The 23624-nt window shown below is 38.7% G+C and overlaps 2 protein-coding genes across 2 annotated transcripts; both read left to right on the top strand.

Moving 5' to 3' along the window:
* The first annotated feature begins 1919 nt into the window (after window positions 1-1919).
* On the top strand, window positions 1920-7643 carry LOC104456095 (PH, RCC1 and FYVE domains-containing protein 1). The gene is made up of 9 exons (XM_010070821.3): window positions 1920-2396; window positions 2984-3070; window positions 3416-3505; window positions 3632-3718; window positions 3825-3926; window positions 4014-6086; window positions 6170-6316; window positions 6494-6909; window positions 7084-7643. The coding sequence occupies exons 1-9, from the start codon at window positions 2349-2351 to the stop codon at window positions 7250-7252; spliced, it is 3219 nt and encodes a 1072-aa protein (XP_010069123.2). The 5' UTR covers window positions 1920-2348; the 3' UTR covers window positions 7253-7643.
* A 5361-nt stretch (window positions 7644-13004) lies between these two features.
* On the top strand, window positions 13005-14515 carry LOC104456094 (protein LIGHT-DEPENDENT SHORT HYPOCOTYLS 4). The gene has a single exon (XM_010070820.3). It carries the CDS (start codon window positions 13512-13514, stop codon window positions 14106-14108), a length of 597 nt encoding a protein of 198 aa, XP_010069122.1. The 5' UTR covers window positions 13005-13511; the 3' UTR covers window positions 14109-14515.
* The last annotated feature ends 9109 nt before the right edge of the window (window positions 14516-23624 follow it).

The raw sequence follows: 23624 nt of genomic DNA, 5'->3' as shown, positions 1-23624 counted from the left end.
TGGAACCCATGTTGTGACAGGCATTTACAAAAATGATAGCCATAACATGAAATCATGGGAGTTCATAATTTTAAGAAAGTGGATTTAAACCTAACTTATAGACACTTGGCACCTGCCGTCAATTTTTTAACGTTTTATTACAATTATCATAATCTAGTGTAAACTTAGCTATATTACATTATTTTTTATTTCCACTTAATCTATAGAGGGTTTCGTACTATGACGTGAAACGTCAACTCGTCGATCAAACGAAGGCCCCATCCATCTGGAGCTTTTGGCTTTGAATTATATCTAAAATGTGGAAGGGTGATTTGGTTTTGGTTATTAATGAAGCAAAAAGCAGCAGAGTTGGTTCGGGTTTGGGCACTTCATCGTGGAGGTCCCAGGCTTGAAACTCCGCAACTGTTAACAAGTCTTAAATGGAGGACCATGGTGGCGGGGTCCTGTGCTAGCTTTCCCCTAGGTATTGACACTTGGTCCGAGGTGCACCGCGTACTGTACGGGCCGTGGGTTGGCAATTAGCATAAGCGAAAGTTAGGTCCGATGAATCCTGGGTCACCAAAAAAAAAAAAATAATAATAAATGTCGTCTGAAATCTAAAGTCTTATATCCAAACTATAAATTTGGTGTTTAAAGAATTAGATTCTAATTCTACCATAAACTTTTTGTTCCCATAAAAACCCTCAATTTTAAGTTTAGTCCAAATTTACCCTAAACTTTTTTGCCTCATAAAAATCATGAACTTTTATTTGATTCCTAAATTTGCTCTTGTTATTTCTCCCTACAAAATTTATCTTGATAATCGAGAGAAGGAAAACTCTTGAGTGCAAGCTCTCCAATCATGAGAAATGGAAGACTTCCAAACACGAGAGATTGAGTATTGAGTGTAAAATCAGAGATCCCTAAGCAAGATGGAAGGGAGACTATGTTCAAAGTAAGACCAATCAAAGAAGACCAACTCTAATTGTTCTAACTTTTATTCAGATCCACGAAAATGTTATTTGAGCTTATGTGGAAATTCATCTTAAAAAGATGTCTTCTTGAATCTAAAGTTTAGGATAAAACTAGAGAAATGACGTGGAAATGCCACATTACTTAGAGCGATTTTGGATATAATGTTAACAGAGGCAAATATGAGACTCAATCAAACATTGATGATTTTTATAAGATATAAAAAAAAAGTTTAGGTTAGAATTGGGAATAAATCTAAATTTGTCAGTTTTTTATGAGATAAAAAAAGTTTAGGGTGGAAGTGGAACATGACTAGAAGTTGATGGTTCTTTACGAAATGAAAACAAAATAGGGTAAAATTGGGACGGAGCTAAAGTTAAAGGCTTTTTTGGGTATTAAGCCATCATTTTATGTCTCTATCTCAACAATTATGCTTTATTTAGCCCAAAATTGATAATGTGGATTCCGGCCGTTATACAAGGTACGAACGAACGTGGAAAATTTTTGCAATTTTTGAATTTTTTATTAATCTTTTCTTTTCTTTTTTTTTTCTTTTCTTTTATTGGTAAGGACCGGCACGGGCCGGTCGACAATCAGTCGAGAGGGCCTAACTAGCTACACGTGAGAGTCGTGAAGCCCCTCGCCAGCCACATCAAACGCCTTTATAAATTATCAAAACCTACAACGTAGGCCGTCAGTTTTTACCACTTCATCTTAAGTTACCTCCTGCCAGAGCCATCCTCAGCTTGCTAGTTTTCTTCTCAAACTACCCTGATCAATTTTAAGGGGGATTCCAATCTAGCGGTATGAAAGCGGTAATTCGATCCGACCCTACTAATTACCATCTCCACATTGTAAGCATTGATTTAAATCCAACCCCATGGACATGAAAATGGTAAGAAATTCACTAAACAAGAGAAGTAGAAGACTTCCAACACGTGGAAGCAAACAAGGAAGCGCGCCAATGTCTCACTCCCTCCTCTTTTGAGCTACAAACCTTCCTAAACTCTCTCTCTCTCTCTCTCTCTCTTTCCTAAACTCTCTCTGTCTCTCTGTCTCTCTCTGTCTCTCTCTCTCTGTCTCATTCGTGTTTGGCTTCCATTTTGAAAGAATTTTTTTTTTCTTTTCTGCTGACATAGGGCAATTTGAAGGAAAGAGGAATCTTATCCCTAGACACTTTTCTGGGTACTTTTGATCATCGTGAGTCAATTGTTCTTTGATGCAGCAAAATCATCGATCGTTGTCGGTGATCAAGAATTGAGGCAACTTTCTATGAGAGGCCAAAGGACACAAAACATATGCATCTATGAGGACTAGATCGCCGAAGCCACCGCACCTGATGCAGTTGTTGTCGCACTCGCTCCTCCGACGGTTTCCTCGCGGTTGTTTCAGATGGAATGGCAGATCCTGTTAATTATGGCAACCCGGAGCGCGACATCGAGCAAGTGGGTCCTCTTACTTTTCTTCGTCAATGGCAGATTTTTCGGTTGATGTTGATCTCTTCCTCAAAAATTCTGATTAACAAATCTCTGTCATCTTTCCGAATGTTTCTCCAATTGATTTATCATAAGTAGGCAAATCAGATGGATTTCAATGGCTTTTCAAGGTCCAAAATGTGGAATATGTTCTATATCTAGCCTTCTTTCTCAGTCCTGCCCTGTATAATTTATAGCACAATTCATGATCGACATTGGCAAGCGTATTTGAGAAGCATTTGTTGGGAGAAAACGCAAGTGAAATAGGAATTTTGTGCGCAGAGAAAAGACGATTTATGAACTTCGTTATCAAGAATTCGGGTACGAGTTTGACAGCTAATTTTATATTGAAGCTCTTTCCAGTTTTGTTTAAGCAGAAAGTTCACGTCAAAATTTACAATGCCAAATTACTGTCTAAAAGAGAATTTTTCATCGTATGACAGAGAATATTAGAATTATCCTATGCAAAATTTGTGTAATTGCTTGATGTTGTGAGAAATTCTTTTGCTGGTGATGCTCCTCATGATTGAACTTATTTCCATTTCCATTTGTTGAAGGCACTCACTGCTTTGAAAAAAGGTACTCAATTAATCAAGTACAGCAGAAAGGGAAAGCCGAAGTTTTGCCCGTTTAGAATTTCACCGGTGAGTCAGTTGTTTTCCGAGCAATTTCTTCTGGCATTTTGATTTCTTAGTGATGACCTCAAATAATCGGTTCAACATTATCTCAAGATGATGTTCTCTTTGAAATGATTTTGAGCTGTAACAACAATATAGCAGAGAAACAGGAAAACTGGTATTTTAGCGATCTTGCTTTTGCTAGAAGCATGTTCAGACAATCTTATTGACGTGTATTTCCTAAGGTCACGCATGCAATTATGCCACATGGTACAGTTAGATCTTATATGGTTAATCAGCATTAGCTATAAGTTCTTGAAGGTACCTGCCAGGTCAAGTAGATGAATAATTTACAGCTTTACTGCCGAGCAGGACGAAACAACTTTGATCTGGTACTCACATGGAGAGGAACGGACTCTGAAATTGGCTTCGGTTTCACGGATAATTCCAGGACAGAGAACTGTGAGTTAACTTTGTATCTTAGCTCAACCGCAAGATGAATGGCCTAAGAATTATGTTCACTTCAATTTCAGGGATTTTTCACTGTTTGATCGTTAATCAAATCAGTTCTCATGTGACATATTGTAGGCTGTTTTCAGAAGGTACTTGCGCCCGGAGAAGGATTACCTGTCGTTCTCACTTCTATATAATAACGGTGAAAGATCTCTCGATTTGGTCAGTCATTCACGCTGAATTATGACATCAAAGCAACTTCTTTTTATCACATCCAATTGAGCTTTGAATCTAATGGCGACACTTACGCCTATGTTGTTGATCATAGATTTGTAAGGACAAAGTTGAGGCGGAGGTGTGGTTATCTGGGCTTAAGGCAATAATTCCCACTGGAATAGACCGTAGGCGCACCAGAAGTGAAATCCCAGATGTGAGAACACTTATATTTGAATGAGAAATTCCTCCTAGTGCCATTTTAAGCCTTATTCTCACCTTTTTTTTTTTTTTAACTCTGCAGTTGCATAACGGCGGCGAATTAGGTCCAAGTGGTCGACCATTTGGCGCAACATTTGAGTGCACTTCAAGTATTACTCGTGGCAGAGTCTCCATTGATCTGAATCCTCGTGAATCTTCCGTGAGTTTGGCGAGCTCAGATGTGGGTTCTGAACGTGCAAATATGCAACTGAGAACAAGTGCAGGAGATGGTTTCAGAATTAGTGTTTCGAGCACTCCTAGCTGTTCAAGCGGTGGGTCTGGGCAAGATGATATTGAGTCACTAGGAGATGTTTATGTCTGGGGAGAGATTTGGAGCGATGGGCCCGATCACGGATCCACGAGTTCCCCGAGGAAAATCGATGTCCTGACTCCTCGACCTTTAGAATCAAATGTAGTTCTTGATGTTCATCAGATTGCTTGCGGGACACGCCATGTGGCCCTTGTGACAAGGCAGGGCGAGGTTTTCACATGGGGTGAGGAATCTGGGGGAAGGCTTGGTCATGGGAGCGAGAGGGATTTTAGCCGTCCCCATCTTGTCGAATTCTTAGCAGTCACGAATGTGGACTCTATCGCCTGCGGCGAGTATCACACATGCGCAGTGTCTATCTCCGGCGATCTCTTCAGTTGGGGTGATGGGACTCACAATGCGGGGCTTCTTGGTCACAGCACTCATGTTAGCCATTGGCTACCAAAAAGAGTGTCCGGCATAATGGAAGGAGTTCAAGTCCTGTCAGTTGCATGCGGGAGCTGGCATACAGCATTGGCGACTTCCACCGGGAAGTTGTACACCTTTGGCGACGGGACATTCGGCGTGTTGGGCCACGGGGATCGCGAGACTGTCCCTTATCCTAGAGAGGTTCAGCAGCTGAGCGGATTGAAGACCATCAAGGTCGCCTGTGGGGTGTGGCACACTGCAGCGATCGTGGAAGTGATGATGAGCCAGTCATCCGGCGGCAACATCTCATCGAGGAAGCTGTTCACATGGGGAGACGGCGACAAATACCGTTTAGGACATGGGAACAAGGACACTTACTTGCTCCCTACTTGTGTATCCGCACTGATCGATTATAACTTCCACCAACTAGCGTGCGGGCACACGATGACCATCGCCCTAACGACATCGGGCCATGTCTTCACCATGGGGAGCACGTCGTACGGCCAGTTGGGTAATCCAAATTCGGAAGGGAAGCTACCTTGCCTGGTGCAAGACAAATTAGTCGGTGAGTTCGTCGAAGAGATCTCTTGTGGGGCATTTCATGTGGCCGTCTTGACCTCCAGAAGCGAAGTGTACACTTGGGGAAGAGGCGCTAATGGTCGACTGGGTCACGGGGACGTTGACGATCGGAAAATCCCCACCATGGTCGAAGCGCTTAGGGATCGGCACGTGAAGAACATATCTTGCGGCTCGAATTTCACAGCCAGCATATGCATCCACAAATGGGTGTCCGGAGCAGATCAATCCGTGTGCACCGGCTGTCGTCAAGCGTTCGGTTTCACTAGGAAGAGACACAACTGCTATAACTGCGGCTTGGTTCATTGTCACGCTTGCAGTTCAAAAAAGGCATTGAAGGCGGCACTAGCACCTACTCCGGGAAAGCCACATAGGGTTTGCGACGCCTGTTATGCAAAACTAAAAACTGCTGAAAGCGGCAACATGTCCTATATGAAAGGAAAAGCCAACACCATGCGACAGTCGATCGATACTTGGGAGAAAATGGACAGAGGCAGTGTGAAGTCCTCGAGAATCCTGCTTTCTCCAACCATCGAGCCAGTCAAGTACATCGAGGTGAAACCAGGGAAACCAGGGGCTAAAGCCGAGCCCTCTGTGAGACGAGCTTCCCAAGTGCCATCGCTCTTGCAATTGAAAGATATCGCGTTCCCCAGCTCGTTGAGCGCTCTGCAAAGTGCTCTTAAGCCAGTAGCTACTAGTCATACACCACCTCAGTCGGCCCCCAACTCCAGATCCGCTTCGCCGTACTCAAGGAGACCAAGCCCTCCACGATCCACCACGCCCGTTTTTTCTAGAAGTGTGGTCGACAGTCTCAGTAAAACCAATGAATATTTGAATCAAGAAATAACAAAGCTACACAACCAGGTATACCAAACAAATACAGAACACAGCAATGCTAATTTTTTGCCCACTGTCTGTAATGTTGTTCCTTTTTTGTGCTCCTTCAGGTTAGAACTTTAAAACAAAGGTGTGATTTTCAAGACATGGAGATGAAGAAACTGCATAAAGACGCCAAAGGAGCTGCTCTTAAGGCCGCACAAGAGTCTGCTCAATGTACCAAAGCCAGGGAAGTCATCAATTCCGTTGCGACTCAGGTACGCACAAAACCATGTATTCACAGTACTTCAGAAAGAAAGCATCCATCTTATTCCTGGTCTTTGTGTATGTTCACGACATAAATTGGTATTCAAAAAGAAAGTGTGGAAGCGGACTGCCTATTTATCAGATGTGAAACTGAATTCCACTAACATGCATTCCTTTACCAACTTCAGTTGAAGGAGATAATGGAGAATCTACCGCCCGAGTCTCACAACGACGAGAAGTTCAGCATGCTGTATGCTCAGGTCGAGACATTTCTTCATACAGAAGCCATGCCCGAGAATTCATCTTCCTTGTCAGTAAATGTGGACAGTGATCGGCATCGATTAAGCATGGATCAAGCCGATACAGTGGGTATGAATGACTCTCTGAATGAAAATCAGACTGGCACGAACGAGGATAGCGTTGCCTCGTCAATGCAAGGAGCCATACCTCAACAGAACACAGAGAACACCTCGAACTCCAACCCATCCTCGGTCACAAGGAAAGATGGGCTCTCACAAATGATTGAACAATTTGAACCTGGTGTCTACATTACTGTAGATGCACTTCCTAATGGTGTCAAGGCTTTCAAGCGCGTCCGATTCAGGTGCAAATATATATTTCTTGTTCTCAATCAGATTTGCATGTCACCAAATATTTAGGATCCTCTTAACTTGAATTCTCAAGACAATGAAAAATAAATCTAATTTGTAATGTTTCGGTCTACTAATAGTTCCCTTGTGAAATTTTTTCCATTTAAACACAATAATCTCTGTTACAGCAAAAGGAGATTTGCTGAGCAGCAAGCAGAAGAATGGTGGAACAATAACAAAGATAGGGTGTTCAAGAAGTACCCGCCATTGGTGACGAGCATCAGCCATGCAGGAACATCTAGCAATCCATTAAATGCCGGAGAAAGTAACGATGCTGCTCAATCTTCAGAGTATTGATTCATTTATGTTCCTTTCCATGGACTGTAGGATGCTGATATTAATTCAGGATTAACTTGTAGAGGGAAAAAGAGAATCTGAAATATATTAGGCAACAAGCACAGTGCATCCCTGAAGTAGTTTGGCCCCAAATTATGAACATGGGTCGATAGAGAATTATCAGATAGAGACTCTCAGAAAATAGCATCCTTTGCAGTTCCTTCAACACTTAGTTGTTGAACACTTTGGGTCTGGCCCTTTTCCCCCTTCTTGTGTGTGTTTTTGATAGCTGTAATTGTAGGTATAAAAGAGTGTTATTTGCGCAGGTACCACCTGCAATTTGTCTACTTATGTTAGCATCTTTTCATTTTATTTTCTGTTCACATCAAATAGGAAGAATGTACTTTCCCAACTGATTGTTCTACTGCATGCTTGTTATTGGTGAACAAATACAACATTGTCCTTCTAAGAGAAAACTGCACATAACAGATGGAAAACACAAGAACTTCAACATTGCTATTCAACCCAGAATTTCATTATAAATTAGCTATGCTCAAAAGAGGCAAACCAGTTCATTCACTTTACCCCAAAAGGAATGCCTTTTGCGGGTATTTGCGCAGGAAACAGGAGGCATGGAAATATGGACACCCCAGCAAAAGGGAGTAATCCCTGATATCAAATCCCTTCTCCTTCACATGCACAAAATGTTATAGTTTTCATTGACATGAAATAATTATATACCATACTTTTGCAGGTTATTTCATGTACCTTCAAATTGCGGGCCCTCAGTGGCCATGTCCCTAGATTAGTAAAAGAGATACCCTCTTTTAAAAGAGCAAGTCCAACACAAAGAAATACGAACACAAACAAACCACCGTTCAGGGCTACCACATCTCCAATTACCCAGAAATGCGCCATGGTCGGCCTCGCCAGAGGCACTGCCGTTAGGCCGCATGCGTGAACCACGGTCCGTGAGATCGGATGTCCCAGATGCATTTAGTTACAAGCGCGCAGTAACACGGTATAATTCCTCGCGACACACTTTTAGCCCCTCCCAACGGAACATCACATGCAGATACTGTACAAGGTTGGCCCAACTTGTAGTTTTTAGTCCTCCCCATGGAATCATATCATATAAAATTCTCGAACTTGTAACCCTAAAATATGAAATCCGTGCTGTAAAGCCGGTTGGGCATCGCTCGGCAGGAGCCGGTCGCCGAATCTGATTGTGACATTGTCAAAAAGGCACCGAAACTGCGTTGCCACTTCATCTCGGGCCAACAAATGCCGACCCTGGAAACATTGGGCATCGGTAAAGCCCCTCCAATCGGATATAGGCTTTAGAAAATCAAGGCTTTGCGTATCTACAGAAACTCCATTGTCGCGAGTTGCTGTATACAGGAATGGGGAAGACAGTTGTTTCATAGTACGCAATGAATGGTGTGTGGCGCACATTCCTTGGACGACTTTAAAGTGTTCGTTGAAAGATTATGCTATTTTTTTTTTCCTTGTTCCTGGTTTTGCTTCTCCAGATTACAACCAGTCAGTGCAAGAGGACGGTTTGGCTTGATCTCTCTCTGCTTTCCCCTTTTTTTTTTCATCTTTCTCTTTTTCTTTTTTCCAAAGTCGTACGACTTGCTAGACGAGAGATTATTTGGTATGCAGGTAAAGTTACCGTCTGATATATCACAATCAAGCATGCGAGGATCGAAAGAAATTGCTTGATATTCATTAACAAGGATCGGTATCCCGTGATTATCTTTAGCAAACCCACAACATCGGTATCTTATTTTAAACTCTTATCAATTTGGTGGTAAAAATGTTTGATATGTTCCTTCCATTATGCGTTATCCCTGTTTAGTATTAATTGGGTTGGTTTTTGGAGAAAATTTTGAGAAAATGCTAAACAATTTAGCTAAAAGGGTTTCTCGAAATATAAATAGTGTTTTGTAAAGTGTAATATAAAAGGTTATTAGGGAACGACTTTGGTTAAGTAGTGTTTGAAAAAATCACACTTATAAAGGACTTTTCTTTATAATAAAAAATAAAAATGAACTCAAACTCTTTGTTAGACACGAGGAAGCTAGATTTGGCCAGATTTGGCATTGCTAGCGTCACCCATGGTAATGTGAACTTGGTGAGGGTCGCCAACACCAAATCTAGCTCAACGTCACTAGGCAAAAGACAGTGAGGACATTTTCAAAATTGAGAAAATTTAACAAGGGAAAATTTTGAAAAAAGAAATATGTTAGCATTCCAAAAGTCTAAAACTCTTATGGACCTACGTAGGGTTAAGGGACGTATAAAGGGTTTTTATAATACAATTGCATTACTCCAAAATTCTCCAGAAAAATTGTCAAAATGGTATTTGCATTTGTCCTTATGACATTTATTGCAAACATCATCAGATATATAAGCACTCAAAATGAGACAACTTAATGCAAGTGAAAATGAAGATTGCTACTTTAATCGATTCAATAGGGCTCAATTGAGAAAATTCAAAAGTACGAAGGACTACTGATGTCAATAAAAAATTACAAACTTTGATGGGAAAATTTCAAAAAAGACCCGAAGTGTTATTATTTTCTCAAATAAGGGCCCGGAGTAGACTTTGTTTCAAATAAGGACCTAAAGTGGCCTTAGTTGTTTCAAATAAGGGCCTGAAATGGCTTTAGTTGTTTCAAATAAGGACTCGACCTTGTTGATTGCTGACTAGCTAAATTTTCCGATCGATCAAGGGTATTTTTGTCATTTTGTATTTCACTTTTTTTTTCCCTGGTTCTTCTTCTTCCTATTCACCGATGGTCGATCGGCCACTGATGATGCCCACAAAGGGCTATGTGAGGGTCGCCCCCACCGGCAAGGGCCACCCACGCTGGCCACAAGTGAGGGACAGCCTCGCTTGAGCATGGTGACCCTCACCTAGGGGCCATCCGCGAGGTCAGCCCTCGCCGATCTCAGGTGAGGGCTGACCTCACGGATGGCCCTTAGGCGAGGGTTGCCATACCTAGGTAAGGTCATCCCTCGCCCAGCCCTTTGTGGGCATTGCTAATGGCCGGCTAGCCACCGACAAAGAGAAGAAGAACTGACCAAAAAAATGGAAAAAAAAATAAAGAAAAAAATGGAAAATTGACAAATGACCAAAATACCCTTGATTGTTGGAAAGATGGGTCCTTATTTGAAATGAATATAGTCACTTTAGACTCTTATTTGAAATATACATAACCACTTTAGATCCTCATTTGAAATAGCATCATATTTAGACCCTTATTTGAGAAAATGAAGGCACTTTAGGTCATTATTTGAAACAAGATCCATTTCGGGCTCTTATTTGAGAAAAAAGATGGTATTTCGGGTCCCTTTTTGGCATTTTCCCAACTTGGATTAAATATTTTCCCAACTTGGATTAAATATGCAAAGCTATGTTTGATTTTTCAGATTTGAATTGGAATAGGATAAGATAAGTTCATTTTAGAAATTCTCCAAATATCCTCCGAATTATAGAAAATCTCATCACATATTTAGTGCAATATAAACATAGGATAAAAATCTTTGAAAATCTCAACTATCCAACACAATCTCCCGCAATATCTAGATCTCACCGCTTGAGCTCTCTCATAGGGATCTCAAAGCCACTCTCTCTCGCTCCTCCGATTCATGTCCGCCATCATCAATTTCACCAAACGCACTGTCAGCTTCATCGCTAGACCGTAGTCCTCCCTTAGCTTCACCGTATCAGAGGCGATTTGGGCATCAGCAAAGAAGAGCCTTAGGTCGTCCAGGGCGTTGTGAAGTGACCAATGAGGTAGCCATCATGGCGATATGGTCTGGGAAGTAGCCTTCGTGTCGTGTCCAACACTTTAACACACTTTGACATGTTCTAACACGCAGTCAACAGGTATAAAAAAATTCGACACATAATCAATTCTCCCCAACACATTTTGACATGTAAGTTTAGAATTCCGATACACATATGGTCAATTTTAAAAATTTTCAAAAAATGAGAGATCAAAATGTGCGTGTATATAAAGGGGAAAAGAAGAAAAACCTAGTCTTGTATTCTCTTCTAACTCTTATTTTCTGTGACTCATGATTTTAAGTATAAATTCATTCTAGACTCTTTCTAATTATTAATTTATTTGTGAATTTGAATCAAATTAATTTGATTTAAATAATCATAAAAATGATAATTTATCATGTATGTATAAAAATATACATTTGATATACAACGTGTCCCAATATATTGAAATTCTTTATTTTTTGAGAAATTATGTGTGTTGTGTCGTGTCGTGTTGCATATTGCACGTCAATGTCGGTGCTACTTAGGATCTAGTAGACGATTGGCTATTGTGGAGGTGGTCCTCGCTTGTTGGTCGACGAAGCGGGATGCTCACTCCATCACTCCATTGTTGAAAGAAAATTGTAAAGTTATTTAAAAAAAAATCACATCCAAGTTTATCCCACCCCTAATCAGGATATTTCATCCAACATTTTATCCATATATATCCAAATTTATCCGGTCCAGATGACGTCGCCAAATACCAACTGAGGATTTTTCCAGTTTACGCTGCCAAATTGTATGACAAAATATGGACTTGTCTTTTGCTGACAATAACACCTATGTCTTATTGTTTTTATCATAAACTATAGTCCTCATGTCGAAGCCTATTTTTTTATTGCTCCGGCGCTCGCGTTCATGTTTCATTATAATTTCTATAGCAAGCGGATAAATCTTACTACCCTTTGTAAATTTCACATTTTTCACCGTTGATGTGAGTAATTAGTTACTTCCTAGTAATTTAATTACTTATATCACCATGATAGATGCGTAATGTATGAAAGTCTCATTGTCGATTCATCCTCTCGGTAATTTGTACATGAAAGTAAAACAAACACTTTTTCACATAGAAGCACGATTTGAATGGCTATGGATAAGATTGATTAGTTCAAAAGCCAATATATTTCATTATCTTCGAAAGCAAAACAAAAATTTGAATTTCATAGTAAGAAAAGTTATTCCGATTATCTTTACTTTTAGATTAATAGGTGGAAATCTTGAGGCTAAATTGAATATTTAGAATAAAATTTGAAACCTGTAGAGGGCATTCCATTCCGGATTGATCTATATATGTAGCCTTTTCTTTTCTTTTCTTTTTCTGAAGCGAAAAAAAATGAAATCACCATTCTATTTTGTATTATTTCACATTTTTCATCTTTTTCAGAACCAAATGAAAAAATTCATGTTTCCTTGCGTCTTTACTTATAAACAAAGAAATCGAGATCCCCATCATATTCCATTCCATCAATAACATCTCTTTTTTCATGTCATTCCGTTTCAGACATTTCTTTTTGTCCCCATACATAAACAATCAAAATAGTGAAAATAATAAGAATCATATGTGGGACTTTATATAAGTTGTATGTGAAGAGAGGGTGTTATCTTTTCCAGCGGACAAACTAATAGTCTTTTCCTACTGCTATGTTTTTTTTTGTACCGTTGGTGTAATAATTGACATATAGAAAGTACCATGGGAAAGACAAGGAAATATGGTACCAGTGGTAAGAAATCTTTTCACTTCTCGTGGAGAAATCGAAATTCCTCATTTATTTTTTTATCTGAAATTCGTCGAGAAGCGCGTGAAATCTTCTAAGTACACCGTTATTGAAATACCCATATATGATATTGATATAGATATATCATGGGCACATGATGCGTATTAACATAAAATACCTCTCTCTTACGCGACTTCTACATACTCCTTCCACAAAAGCCCTAAGGAAGTTCCACTTCCTTCCACTGCAAATTTTCGCTTTCTCTCTCCTCATTGTGCTTCTGCTTGAACTTTTTTCATTAGCAAAAGCTTCTAACATCAAGCCTATCTCTCAAGCTTTCGAGGATTTACCAAAGAAAAGATTGAAAGAAACCTTGAAAAAAAGAAAAAAGGAGGAACTTGCTCCCTCCCTCCCTCTCTCTCTCTCTCTCTCTCTCTCTCTCTCTCATGGGTTAGCTGAATCTAATCCATCTTCAAGAAGGTTTTTGTTCCTCTTTCTTGAGTCTTGGGTAAGGAACTTCAGTACTAATAAAAGCATCTTCAACCATGTCTTGAAGTGCTTGAGCTCAGTCCTATCGTTGATCCATCGCTCACTCGAGGGTTTAGTCTTGTTGTTTTCCTCATCTAAAGTGAGCAGCAATAACTCTTGAAGCCCAGGCCAGACAAATAAAGCCTCAGGAGATACAAAACAAGTAAGCATCATCGAGAAGAGCGAATAGATCAGAGTCATGGATCCAAATTCATTTCAAGACTTGGACTCTTTGAGCACCGACAGTGGAACCCTCAACGATGCCGCCTCTGTCAGTGCCGCTGCAACAAATTACAGCTCCATTGCTGCAGCCACCAGCTCCTCCTCCTCCTCCTCCTCGCCCGCTGCCCTCAGCCGGTATGAGAACCAGAAGCGGCGAGACTGGAACACTTTCGGGCAGTATCTCCGTAACCACCGGCCGCCTCTCTCCCTCTCCCGGTGCAGCGGGGCTCATGTGCTTGAGTTCCTCCGGTACCTCGACCAGTTCGGTAAGACCAAGGTCCACACCCAGCTCTGCCCCTTCTTTGGCTACCCAAACCCACCTGCCCCTTGCCCGTGCCCTCTCCGGCAAGCCTGGGGAAGCCTTGACGCGCTTGTCGGCCGTCTCCGTGCTGCCTTCGAAGAGAATGGTGGAAACCCTGAGGCCAACCCTTTCGCGGCTAGGGCCGTGAGGCTTTATCTGCGTGAAGTTCGCGATTTGCAATCCAAAGCGAGAGGGGTGAGCTATGAGAAGAAGAAGAGGAAGAGGCCACCACCACAAGCCCCAGCGCTACCACCATCGAGTGAAGATCAGTGAGGGATATCGCGATTAGCGAAACTCTTGCTTAGAATCGGTTCATAAGGATTGACTTCGCCGAAGTAATTGGGCATGGTGAGTGACACCTTGAAGATGATAGAAGCAAAAATGAATGCACATCTTCTATATGAAAATGTGATTTTTTTTCTGCTAGAGAAGTTTCATCATGTGGTAGAATTCCATGTTGTTTTTATTTACATTAGTTAGCTGCACGGAATTGTTTCAGATTTCTTAAAATCTTATGCTTGGTTGGGTGGATCAGTCAATGAAAGAAGGAAGGAATCGGTCGATTAATTAAAATCATGTACTTGATTGGAAATATCTGAAACGAGAACTCTAATTTCTCAATGTACTTGGTGTTTAAGGCTTTATAGCAAGAAATAAATCTCCCAGTTGATGTTATTCTACGTCAATTTCTGTTGACAATTCCTTATTTTGTGCAGTACTTAATTTGTTTCGGCATATCATTCTTTTTCTGGGAATGAAAAGCTTGGCAAATACATCAAATCTCATGTCATGTATCTCTTGAATTATCGTAGTTCATCATTCAATAGTACCATCTATAGTGTGTATGTTGGGTTTTCTATTGTGTTTGGTGATCTTTCTTGCCCTAGCTTAATTTAGAAGAACCAGTTAAATTGATCTGAACCCTTACAGCAATCTATAAGGAAGTAATATATCCAAGTTCTTTGGGATCCAACTTGTCATTAGCCCATTAATTTCAAATGAGCAAGTTGAGAAAAAGGTACCCACTTAATTAGCAAAATATATTCAATGCTTGTTGCTTCATCTTCCCAGCTCAGTAAAAGTAGAATGTGTCTTATTCTGTGCCCTATTTATCATGCAAATCTGTCTGCAATTGCTCCATTGTGTCATGTCAAGCCTGGATGTTCCCAAAAGCGGAGATAACATTAAATAAGTGAGGTCCATTCACATGAACCCTTGTACATAAACAGTGAAGAAACAGTCTCTTCCACTTTAACATCCATTAGCGACCTAGTTTTGCAATTTTAACAGGAAAAGCCCTTTTTTCGCGGATTCTCACTTTTTTAGCTGCAATCTGGTGGATGAACTGAATTTAAACCAATGAACATGCAAGAGAGGAGGGTTTGGACCAGCTTTACTATGCCCTTGATCAATCGGGGAATATAAAAGCAAAAAAGTTACGTAAGTTCATGAGTTCCTCATAATAGTCAATCTGCACATATAGCTATAAAGATGAACAAGCCAGTGGTTGCTTGGGAGTTTTCGTTTTTATATTCATGTTGATGTTATTTATTTTGGACTTAATCCTTGTTATTTCTTTTTCTTTTTCTAGGTTAGAATCATCTACAAGACTAGCTGTTGCAAAATCTATACACTTTGCAAGTAGAGGCTATTTTCAGTTTGATTTCATCAATCAGATAGATTCACAAACCATGTATGATCTTTGAAAGGAAAAGGATTTATCCCTAATTATAGCTAATTCTTATGTAGCTTCATTATAAGCAAGAAAGGGGTAGATCTATCCCCATGAGAAAGGAAGAAGAAGAAAGCATACAGTAACATAGAGAGCTTGAATGCATCATCCACATCTTTATTAACTGCTTTATGAATCTGACAATGAAATTTGGACTAGATGTTTAGTGGGGTTTACAGTACCCATCAATAATGTTGAATTTTTAGCAGTAGCATAGAGGAGGAGATTACTTTATCAAATTAGGTTATCATTATGCAATACATATTCGGTATTTTGATGGGGCCCCAAAGATAGTGAAGCATCATTGTCAGATCTTCCCCGAGGGAGAGAAGATAAAGAAATCAACTTGAGCACTAAAATCATCTGAGTTTTTCCTTGGATTCGAAGATCTTGGCCCACTGTTATCTATTGAATAGGATGATAATTTGATCATTGGTCATACTATTATTCAGGTGAATCCTATCTCCAAAGAACTGGAAACTAAATACAATTTGACATCAAAAGTCATGGAACTAATTTTGCTTGCAATATTATTACATCTCATCTTATTGAGATATTTTTACAACCGAATTCTGCTTGTCTACGGCCTATACCCTTCTTACTTTTGATCTTCTTGTCCAATTTGCTTGTGTTGACCAAAGCATCGCATTTTTTTAAATTTATTTATAAAACGCATTATATATTGCTAGTGATGCTTCTTGTAGAGATGGGTTTTGAGTGTGGCCATATAATATTCCACGACACCTTTTTGCAAAAAAAAATAAAAAATGAATTAGCAATAAAGAAATAATAGACTGGTCCACCTGTCGCCCAAACCCCATTAGATAGGGAAGTGAAGAGAATTACAAATACTGTTTGCTGCCCAACTCTCAGGCTTTTTTTCGAGTGGATGTACGTCAAATTCAGGTGCTCGCAATCATCTTTTCTGAAAGGTTAAACAGTTAGAAAACAATGAGTACCGTCGCCTTCTCGTGCGACAAGGATGCTAACTTAATATGTATGAGTTGGAAGAATTTTGTGAAACTCTTGATAGATGATTAAAATAAAGTCATACATGAGTTAAAAAGTATGGTACGAGGGATCGAAATCGAAGACATTTTTAGTTCTAGCACCATGGTTATTAGAATCCTGATCAGACCTCAAACTCTCACGATTCTATACCCGAAAGCTCAAAAAAAAAAAAAAAAAAATCTGCTCTTTAGTAAGAATTCAATCGATAAGGATCATTAGCGATTTTCGATTCTTACTGATTTTATTTTCATGTCAAATTGATATTGCAATTTCCATGTTTTGAGAGTCTTCTTAAAGAAAATAAGGACTTTTAATTATTATAAATGTTTTAGAAATGTAGTACCCCTTTTTAATCCTTTTCTCTTACTAAGAACATAATAAGTCCTCTGAACAAAAGTAAGTTTGTTTAATTTATTTTATTATTTTGGCAATATCTCGGATCTTAATATTTCCGATCCAATCTTTCACACATCCTCAGTGATTGCATTAATAGAGATAGTTATGATTAAGCTCTCTTTAGTTTTTTTTTCCTTCTTTTTTCCATAAAACAAACCCTCATTCTGCGTGAAGAGGAATCATGCACATCCAATTGTTTAGCAAGTCAATTATCTTGGTTGGTTACCTAATTTAATATTCAGCAGAGTTATCAAGATCACGAGAAGCTATGAAATAGGAAGCTATATATCAAACGTGTCTAGCACCAAATCCGGAATCAATTACAAGCTAAGCTACCAATTGCAATGAGCCTAGGTCTATAACTGAGCACCGATTTACGTAATTCTGTCGGCTTCCGAGAAGCACTCCCACGCTATCCGCTCAAGAGGTGACAAAGATGTTGATTTTGCTGACACAATTATAGCACGTCATGCATAGAGGCAATGTTGTCTATCACACAGCCTGTGGTAGAGCTTTTTCCACGATATATATATAGCTCTATCATATATATGTGACGGGGATTTGCTCTTTGTCTAAGTGTGTTGACTCTATTGGGCAATTAAATGAGGGATGTAATTAGCTTTGAGCACAATACACAGGATTTCCAACTTGTCCAACTCGTACAATTTTCACACACCAATGGATACTCTTATTTGCGAGGAGTTGCATAAAATGACTCGACTAGCCACGGGGAGAAAATATAAAGACGTAGAAAGAGGTGGAGTTGTGAAAATGGAATCCTCCAGTTTCACAACCAGTTGTGAAATAAACCAGTTGTGTTTACAAAAGGAAGAGAACACTCTTAGAATGCTCTCCTTTGTTTGTGGTGATTTTATAAGTTGAAATCATAAAGAGATGAGAGTTTCTAAAAGTGTTGGGCTAACAATGTAAGAATATTTCTTTATTGACTTTCTTAACTTCTAAAAGCATTTTCGGTGGAAAAGCATTTCTAAAGTGTTGTGCTTTGTTTACTTCATACAATTTATCGCAAATTCAAAAGATGCTTATTCACTTTATCATCAAAACAAAATAAAATTTTATCAATTTATAAAAGAATCACACGAAAATTGCACATATTTCTATAGAACATTAGATATTGCATCATATCAACTAGTTAAACCTAGTTAAAAATGTGCAAAAAGAAACCCTTTTTTTGTCAAGACAAAACAGACTCTCTGTCCCATCCAAAACAAAACAAAATAATAATACTTCATTTAACTAGAAGGCGAAAAATTATCAGATTTTATTTTCTTTTTGGAAAAACCAGAGGCCATAAAAGGACGCCCTCTTAACCGGGTGGGGGAGGCTCTGTATCTTCCATGTGATTTCCCATCTGCAACCTGAACGACAGAGACCCATCTGGGATACTGCCCTGTGCTGTGGCCGACAGTTGGTCATACGAAAGAGTAAATATGTGTGTACGTGCTGGTTCATAGATACTGTTCATGTACTCCCTTGTCCGTCGGCCGCACGTGTGTCCGTCGTCTTCACACGTGCAGCCGACGAGCGAGAGCTCATCATGAACGGGGTACGATGCTAAAAAGCTTGTGGATTGACAGCAAAGATGGCGTCTCTTCCATTGGGGAGGTGATATTGACTCCAGTTCAGCTGCTGCGTTTTTAACCTCCTCTCTCCCTCTCCCTCGATGGCAGGCTTAGGTTTTCCCAAGATTCGGATCCATGTTATCGACGACTGCGAGTGCGCTCGATTCGTGGGACTCGACTCCGGACGAATGATCCTTCTCTCTAGCTTTCGATGGGACACTGTTTAGACATCTGATGTAGATGTTGAATATGGTTAGGTTCTATGTTTTAATCTGCTGTCTCCGTCTCTCACCCTTTATACTGTTCATTCTGACACTTTCTATCAGAGCCGACTTGAGAATATTAAATGGGAAGCTCCCTGAATAAGATATGCTAAGGACTCGACCTAAACCGAATCTATACAATCTATCTTTAGCGTTTGGGTGAAGTTAAGGCGAGACTCATTAGTAGTCACGTCGTTCTACAGTTGAACACTAACTTAGTCCAAAATAAACTAACTTTTTTCGTGAATATGTATAGCATATATGCGATAAAAGTTATACACTATAATTGTCTCTCAAAGTCTGAGGTATTTTTTATTTTTATTTTTTTCGAATTAGATCTATATCTTATCATAATAGTTCTTGTGAAATCCATGTGAGACCCACCGATGATTAACTTTTAAGTTTTAGGTCCCCATCTCCCTCTGTCGTGTTCAACATGACTTTATAGACATTTATGATAGCCAACTTTGAAAATGGAGAGGCGTGTGTATTTTATTTTTGATTTATAGACACGATAGACAATTATTATAGTGTTTTGACTAGTCCTTCTCCTTTCATCAAATTTCTCTTATTGATTCTAAATGTCATTTGTTGTAAAAAAAAAAAAACAAACACTCAAATAATAAAATAAAACTAAATAAAGCAAACTTGGAATTTTCATGGTTCGATCAATGCTTCATGAGGACAGTATCATATGATCAAATAATACAATGGAAACTACAACAACACTTGAATCACTTAAACATTCTCAACATTTTCCAACTTGTAATTATACCTAATAATTCACATAGTATTTAGTTCTAACAATTTATTGTAAAATAATCTCTTAATCTCATAGAAGTATTCACAAATCTTACCCATATGATTTTTTGGCTTAAAACCTCATCTCTTAGAAGCAATTTATGAACACCACTAAGTCGCAAGCACCAATTGGATGTCCAGATGCCACTCCACTTTGAGCACTCACCGCACCCATGAACGACAACTTGGATTTTTACCCTCTGACTTATCAACTAATTGTGAAAGTGAAAGATTGTTTCATAATTGTGAGTTCTAAACACTACATGAATTACTAGATATAATTATAGATCGAAAAATATTGAGAGTATTTGAGTAACTTTAGAATATGGTCTTAATCTCCATTATCTCGCTTGATCTATAATGGAATCGCGTGTTGCTCATTTTGTGTTACATAAATCCAATATTTGAATTATTTTTTATTCTAATTATTTTATTATTCGATCTCTTGTTTTTTGCAACGTCCTTTTAAGATGTGCCTCACATAGGTAATTTTTGAATTGCCAAATATACAATATGAGACAAACGAGAATTCAATAGCACACCTTTAAAAAGAATAGGTCTCGACAGCATCGATTAAAAAAATTCTATGTCCCGGATTGGAGTTTGGTACGTGGAACTTTATCCAACCAAATGGTGCGACATGAAAATGTTCCTCCTTTGACATGCGTGATTACTATGTCATCTTCAACGGCACAGTCCCATCCACAATCCTGGCATGATTCCAAAACTTGTAATCCGTCAATGTCAACATTTGATTTCTTCTTTCCATAAGATTATTGACACTTGACTACTTTGTAGATTCGATGCTGACGGCTGAGCTGCATTGGATTCCTTTTCCTTTTATTAAATAATAATAATTAAAAAAAAATAGATGAGGAATTCATTAACATCAGAGTTTTGGCTTCTTCAAGACTACATGTTCGTTAAAGTCGTTGAATTATTATGGAAACTTATGGTGGAGAAAACTCCACGTGCTTTGGAAGACTAGGCTTTTGTGGCTAGGATTGGTCTAGCCAGTAGGTAACTCCGCCTTTTAATCCTTTGATGGAGGGAGGATTTTTGCGGCAGAAGATAAAGGAAAAACCATGGATGACATAAGAATATTTTAACAGTGCCTTCAAGCCGATTAATATTATTACAAAATGCTACTGTTTTTACTTAGTATTTCTGGCTAAAAACTTTTTGTTTTGTGTGCTGGAGTAAATTCTTTTTATTATAGACATGAAAAGAACAAAATATAATAGGAAAAGATATACACACTCCTACATTTATCATATTTTTCTTTTGAAAACATTTTAGTACATGGCAGCAGTCGCACAAGCATTAATCATATTGTCAAATTTTCCGTAAAAGGAAATCCAACGCTCTTTTTACTACGTAACCCGATACTTGAGAGATCAGAACACTTAAATTGGAAATTGACTAATTCTAAGTTATCGCATGCTAAAGACGAAAAGAGAAATTGATGTTTAATATATAGATGTAATTTTGGCTTAAAATGTCTTCCCATGTGATCATAATCTGGAGCTATACGAACAAATGGGAAGGGATCAAACTATTATAATTTGAGTCGAGAATGAAGTTATAATTCAATTTTCTTGCAATACACAAAGATATATGATTAAAGTGATATCTTCACTTATTTGGATTAAATCGGTCAACTTGCGACTATATATTATCCCTGTATATAAACTTATTATCAATTATCAAGCAACTAAATGCAATTTTATTACAAATGTGACTAACTAGATTTCACATTGCAATTTTTTTCTCTCCTCGAGATCAACCGTGTGTTTTCGTTGTCATGTCAAATATTATTACCCGCATAGATTGTATAGAAGTTTTATTTAGTTCTAGCAAAAAGAAAAAAATAGAAGTTATATTTAGTTACATTAAAAAAAAATGCAAATACGACATAAATCTAAATTTATCATTAATCTACTGTCGAGCTTCAGTGGTGTTCTTGCGTGAAGTGCCATAAAGTGATGCGGTATGTTGCACATCGAATTGCCAAGTACATACTGGTCTATATTAACTTCATAAAACTACAGAACTCAAAACAGAACATTAAAAAAAAAAAATAATGAAGAAGATTATAACTGAGAGTAACCATTGGATGCATGCTCTCCTTCAATGAAAGACATCCGGCATATTTACAGGCTATACTCTATTATGATGTCTTCGTCTGTATCAACTACACGTCTACGGAACACTCCCACGATTTAATGTGTGATTCAATTCACCAATTGGAGATTAGTCACCATCTTGAAAAACCTGGACAATCCCAACCCCAGCATTTACGTTAGCGGTGAGCAACTGGGTTGGTTTAATCCGGAAAGAACCAACTTCACTCAACCAGTCCATAGGATCGATTCGGTTCCCAATTTTATATCCCAAACCAATCGGTTCTACTCAGGAACCGAACCAATTTCAAACCGATTCACTCTTGAGTCCAAGGTAAATCTAAATTGATATTAAACAGATCTCATAATTGACTTCCCTCCCCTTTATGGGGAAAAGAGCAGTTCCTTTATCACCTAATTTTTTACTCAAAAATCATGTTTAAATATTTCCAAAAAAATTGAAATATTTTTTTCCACGAAAATAGTTCGTGTCAAATTCTTATATATAGATTATCTAGGCATTTAATATAGTTTTAAATGGATTTTTTTTTCTAGAAATCTACTTTCCAAAAAAAGAGAAAAAAAGAAAAGATTTGGGTTGAGGATTTGAATATGACTAGGCAAGCCCTGTGGGGTCGGATTGCAATTGGAATAGCAAGTTGGGGACAAAATGCAATTTCCAAAAGTTGAGGGATCAACTCTAAATTTTATAAAATTTGTCCAAGCCCTTAAATCATTATTTTTATCCATTTGACCCCTGATTAGAGTTGAAATCTTGGGCCATATCGAATTGATCAAATAAAGCCAAAAAGGATCAAATTGAATCAAATTGGTCATTCTCGGACAAGAAGATGGCCAATTTTGAGAGGCTTTCTTGTAAAATCGAATAGAGAAAATTGCAAAGTCTGGTCAAAAGCTTAAAATACTATACATAACTTGCCAATTGATTAAAAAAAAAAAAACTCTAGCAAAATTGATAGATGAAAGAACTCAAATTAATTGCCAAAACCCGGATGATTTGGCCACAATTTGAAGCTGCCAAGTAAGCAACTTTGTGATCTCACCATTTCCTATTCAGCTACCCAATCAGCATTATCTCTGGTGGGAGTGGAAGGCAACCATTAGATGTGCAAATAGACAAAAATTGGTCGTGGATGAGCTGATGAAGGGGCGCAAAATTCTCAACTAAATCAGCTATCTTAGCGGCGATACAAAAAAAAAAAAATTTGACAAAGTCAAAGAGTTGGTGAAGCAGCTTAGTTAACAACGTTGGTGTGTGGGCAAGGATAGACCAAAAGCTAGCTTAATTCAGTGGATAAACCCTCTGAAGCATGCTCTTTTATGGCATAAAAGGTTGAACAAGAGGCATTTGTGAGAGTTCTCCACGACTCCCAAAAAAAAAAAAAAAAAAACAACAACTTCAGCCTATTTTTAGACGAACACATTGAGAGAAAATGCAATTTTCACAAATTTCTAGTCAAAAGCCAAAACCTTCAACTGGAGAGTGAAATTACACTCAAATATCTTTATGACCATAGGTTGCACTTCCCAAATGGAGATCATTAAGGCTTCCTAAAGCCCTCCGAAAAATACCTAAAATACCTTCTTGGTGGGCAACAGAAGAAGTCTGAAATTTTTCTATGCGTTGGAGGGTTGGTCACGAGTTGGAAAAATAGTGAGATTTTGAAAGAAATGAGAGTGTTGAACCAAAACACTTACTGGTGGTCAAAGTAGAAATCTTCTAGCTTAAGAAAAGCTTAGTTTTGTCCCTTGATTAGCGGTAGATTCATTCAAGTTAAGGCGAAAAGAGTGCACCAGAGTGTTCCCACAAGCCCAGAAATTCCAAAAAAATCTTCCCCAAGTGTGGAGATCAGTTGGTC

The sequence above is a fragment of the Eucalyptus grandis genome, chromosome 8, assembly GCF_016545825.1.
Source record: "Eucalyptus grandis isolate ANBG69807.140 chromosome 8, ASM1654582v1, whole genome shotgun sequence".
Taxonomy (NCBI): Eukaryota; Viridiplantae; Streptophyta; class Magnoliopsida; order Myrtales; family Myrtaceae; genus Eucalyptus; species Eucalyptus grandis.
The sequence above is the reverse complement of the archived record's forward strand: the minus strand, read 5'-3'. Positions and strand labels throughout refer to the sequence as shown.

What these genes read in the sequence shown, in the direction of transcription:
- LOC104456094 (XM_010070820.3), top strand. Translation starts at nt 13,512, where the DNA reads ATGGATCCAAATTCATTTCAAGACTTGGACTCTTTGAGCACCGACAGT.
- LOC104456095 (XM_010070821.3), top strand. Translation starts at nt 2,349, where the DNA reads ATGGCAGATCCTGTTAATTATGGCAACCCGGAGCGCGACATCGAGCAA. An exon ending in GCCCGTTTAGAATTTCACCG is followed by an intron (nt 3,071 to 3,415) that starts GTGAGTCAGTTG and finishes ACTGCCGAGCAG; the next exon opens with GACGAAACAACTTTGATCTG. An exon ending in GTGAAAGATCTCTCGATTTG is followed by an intron (nt 3,719 to 3,824) that starts GTCAGTCATTCA and finishes TGTTGATCATAG; the next exon opens with ATTTGTAAGGACAAAGTTGA.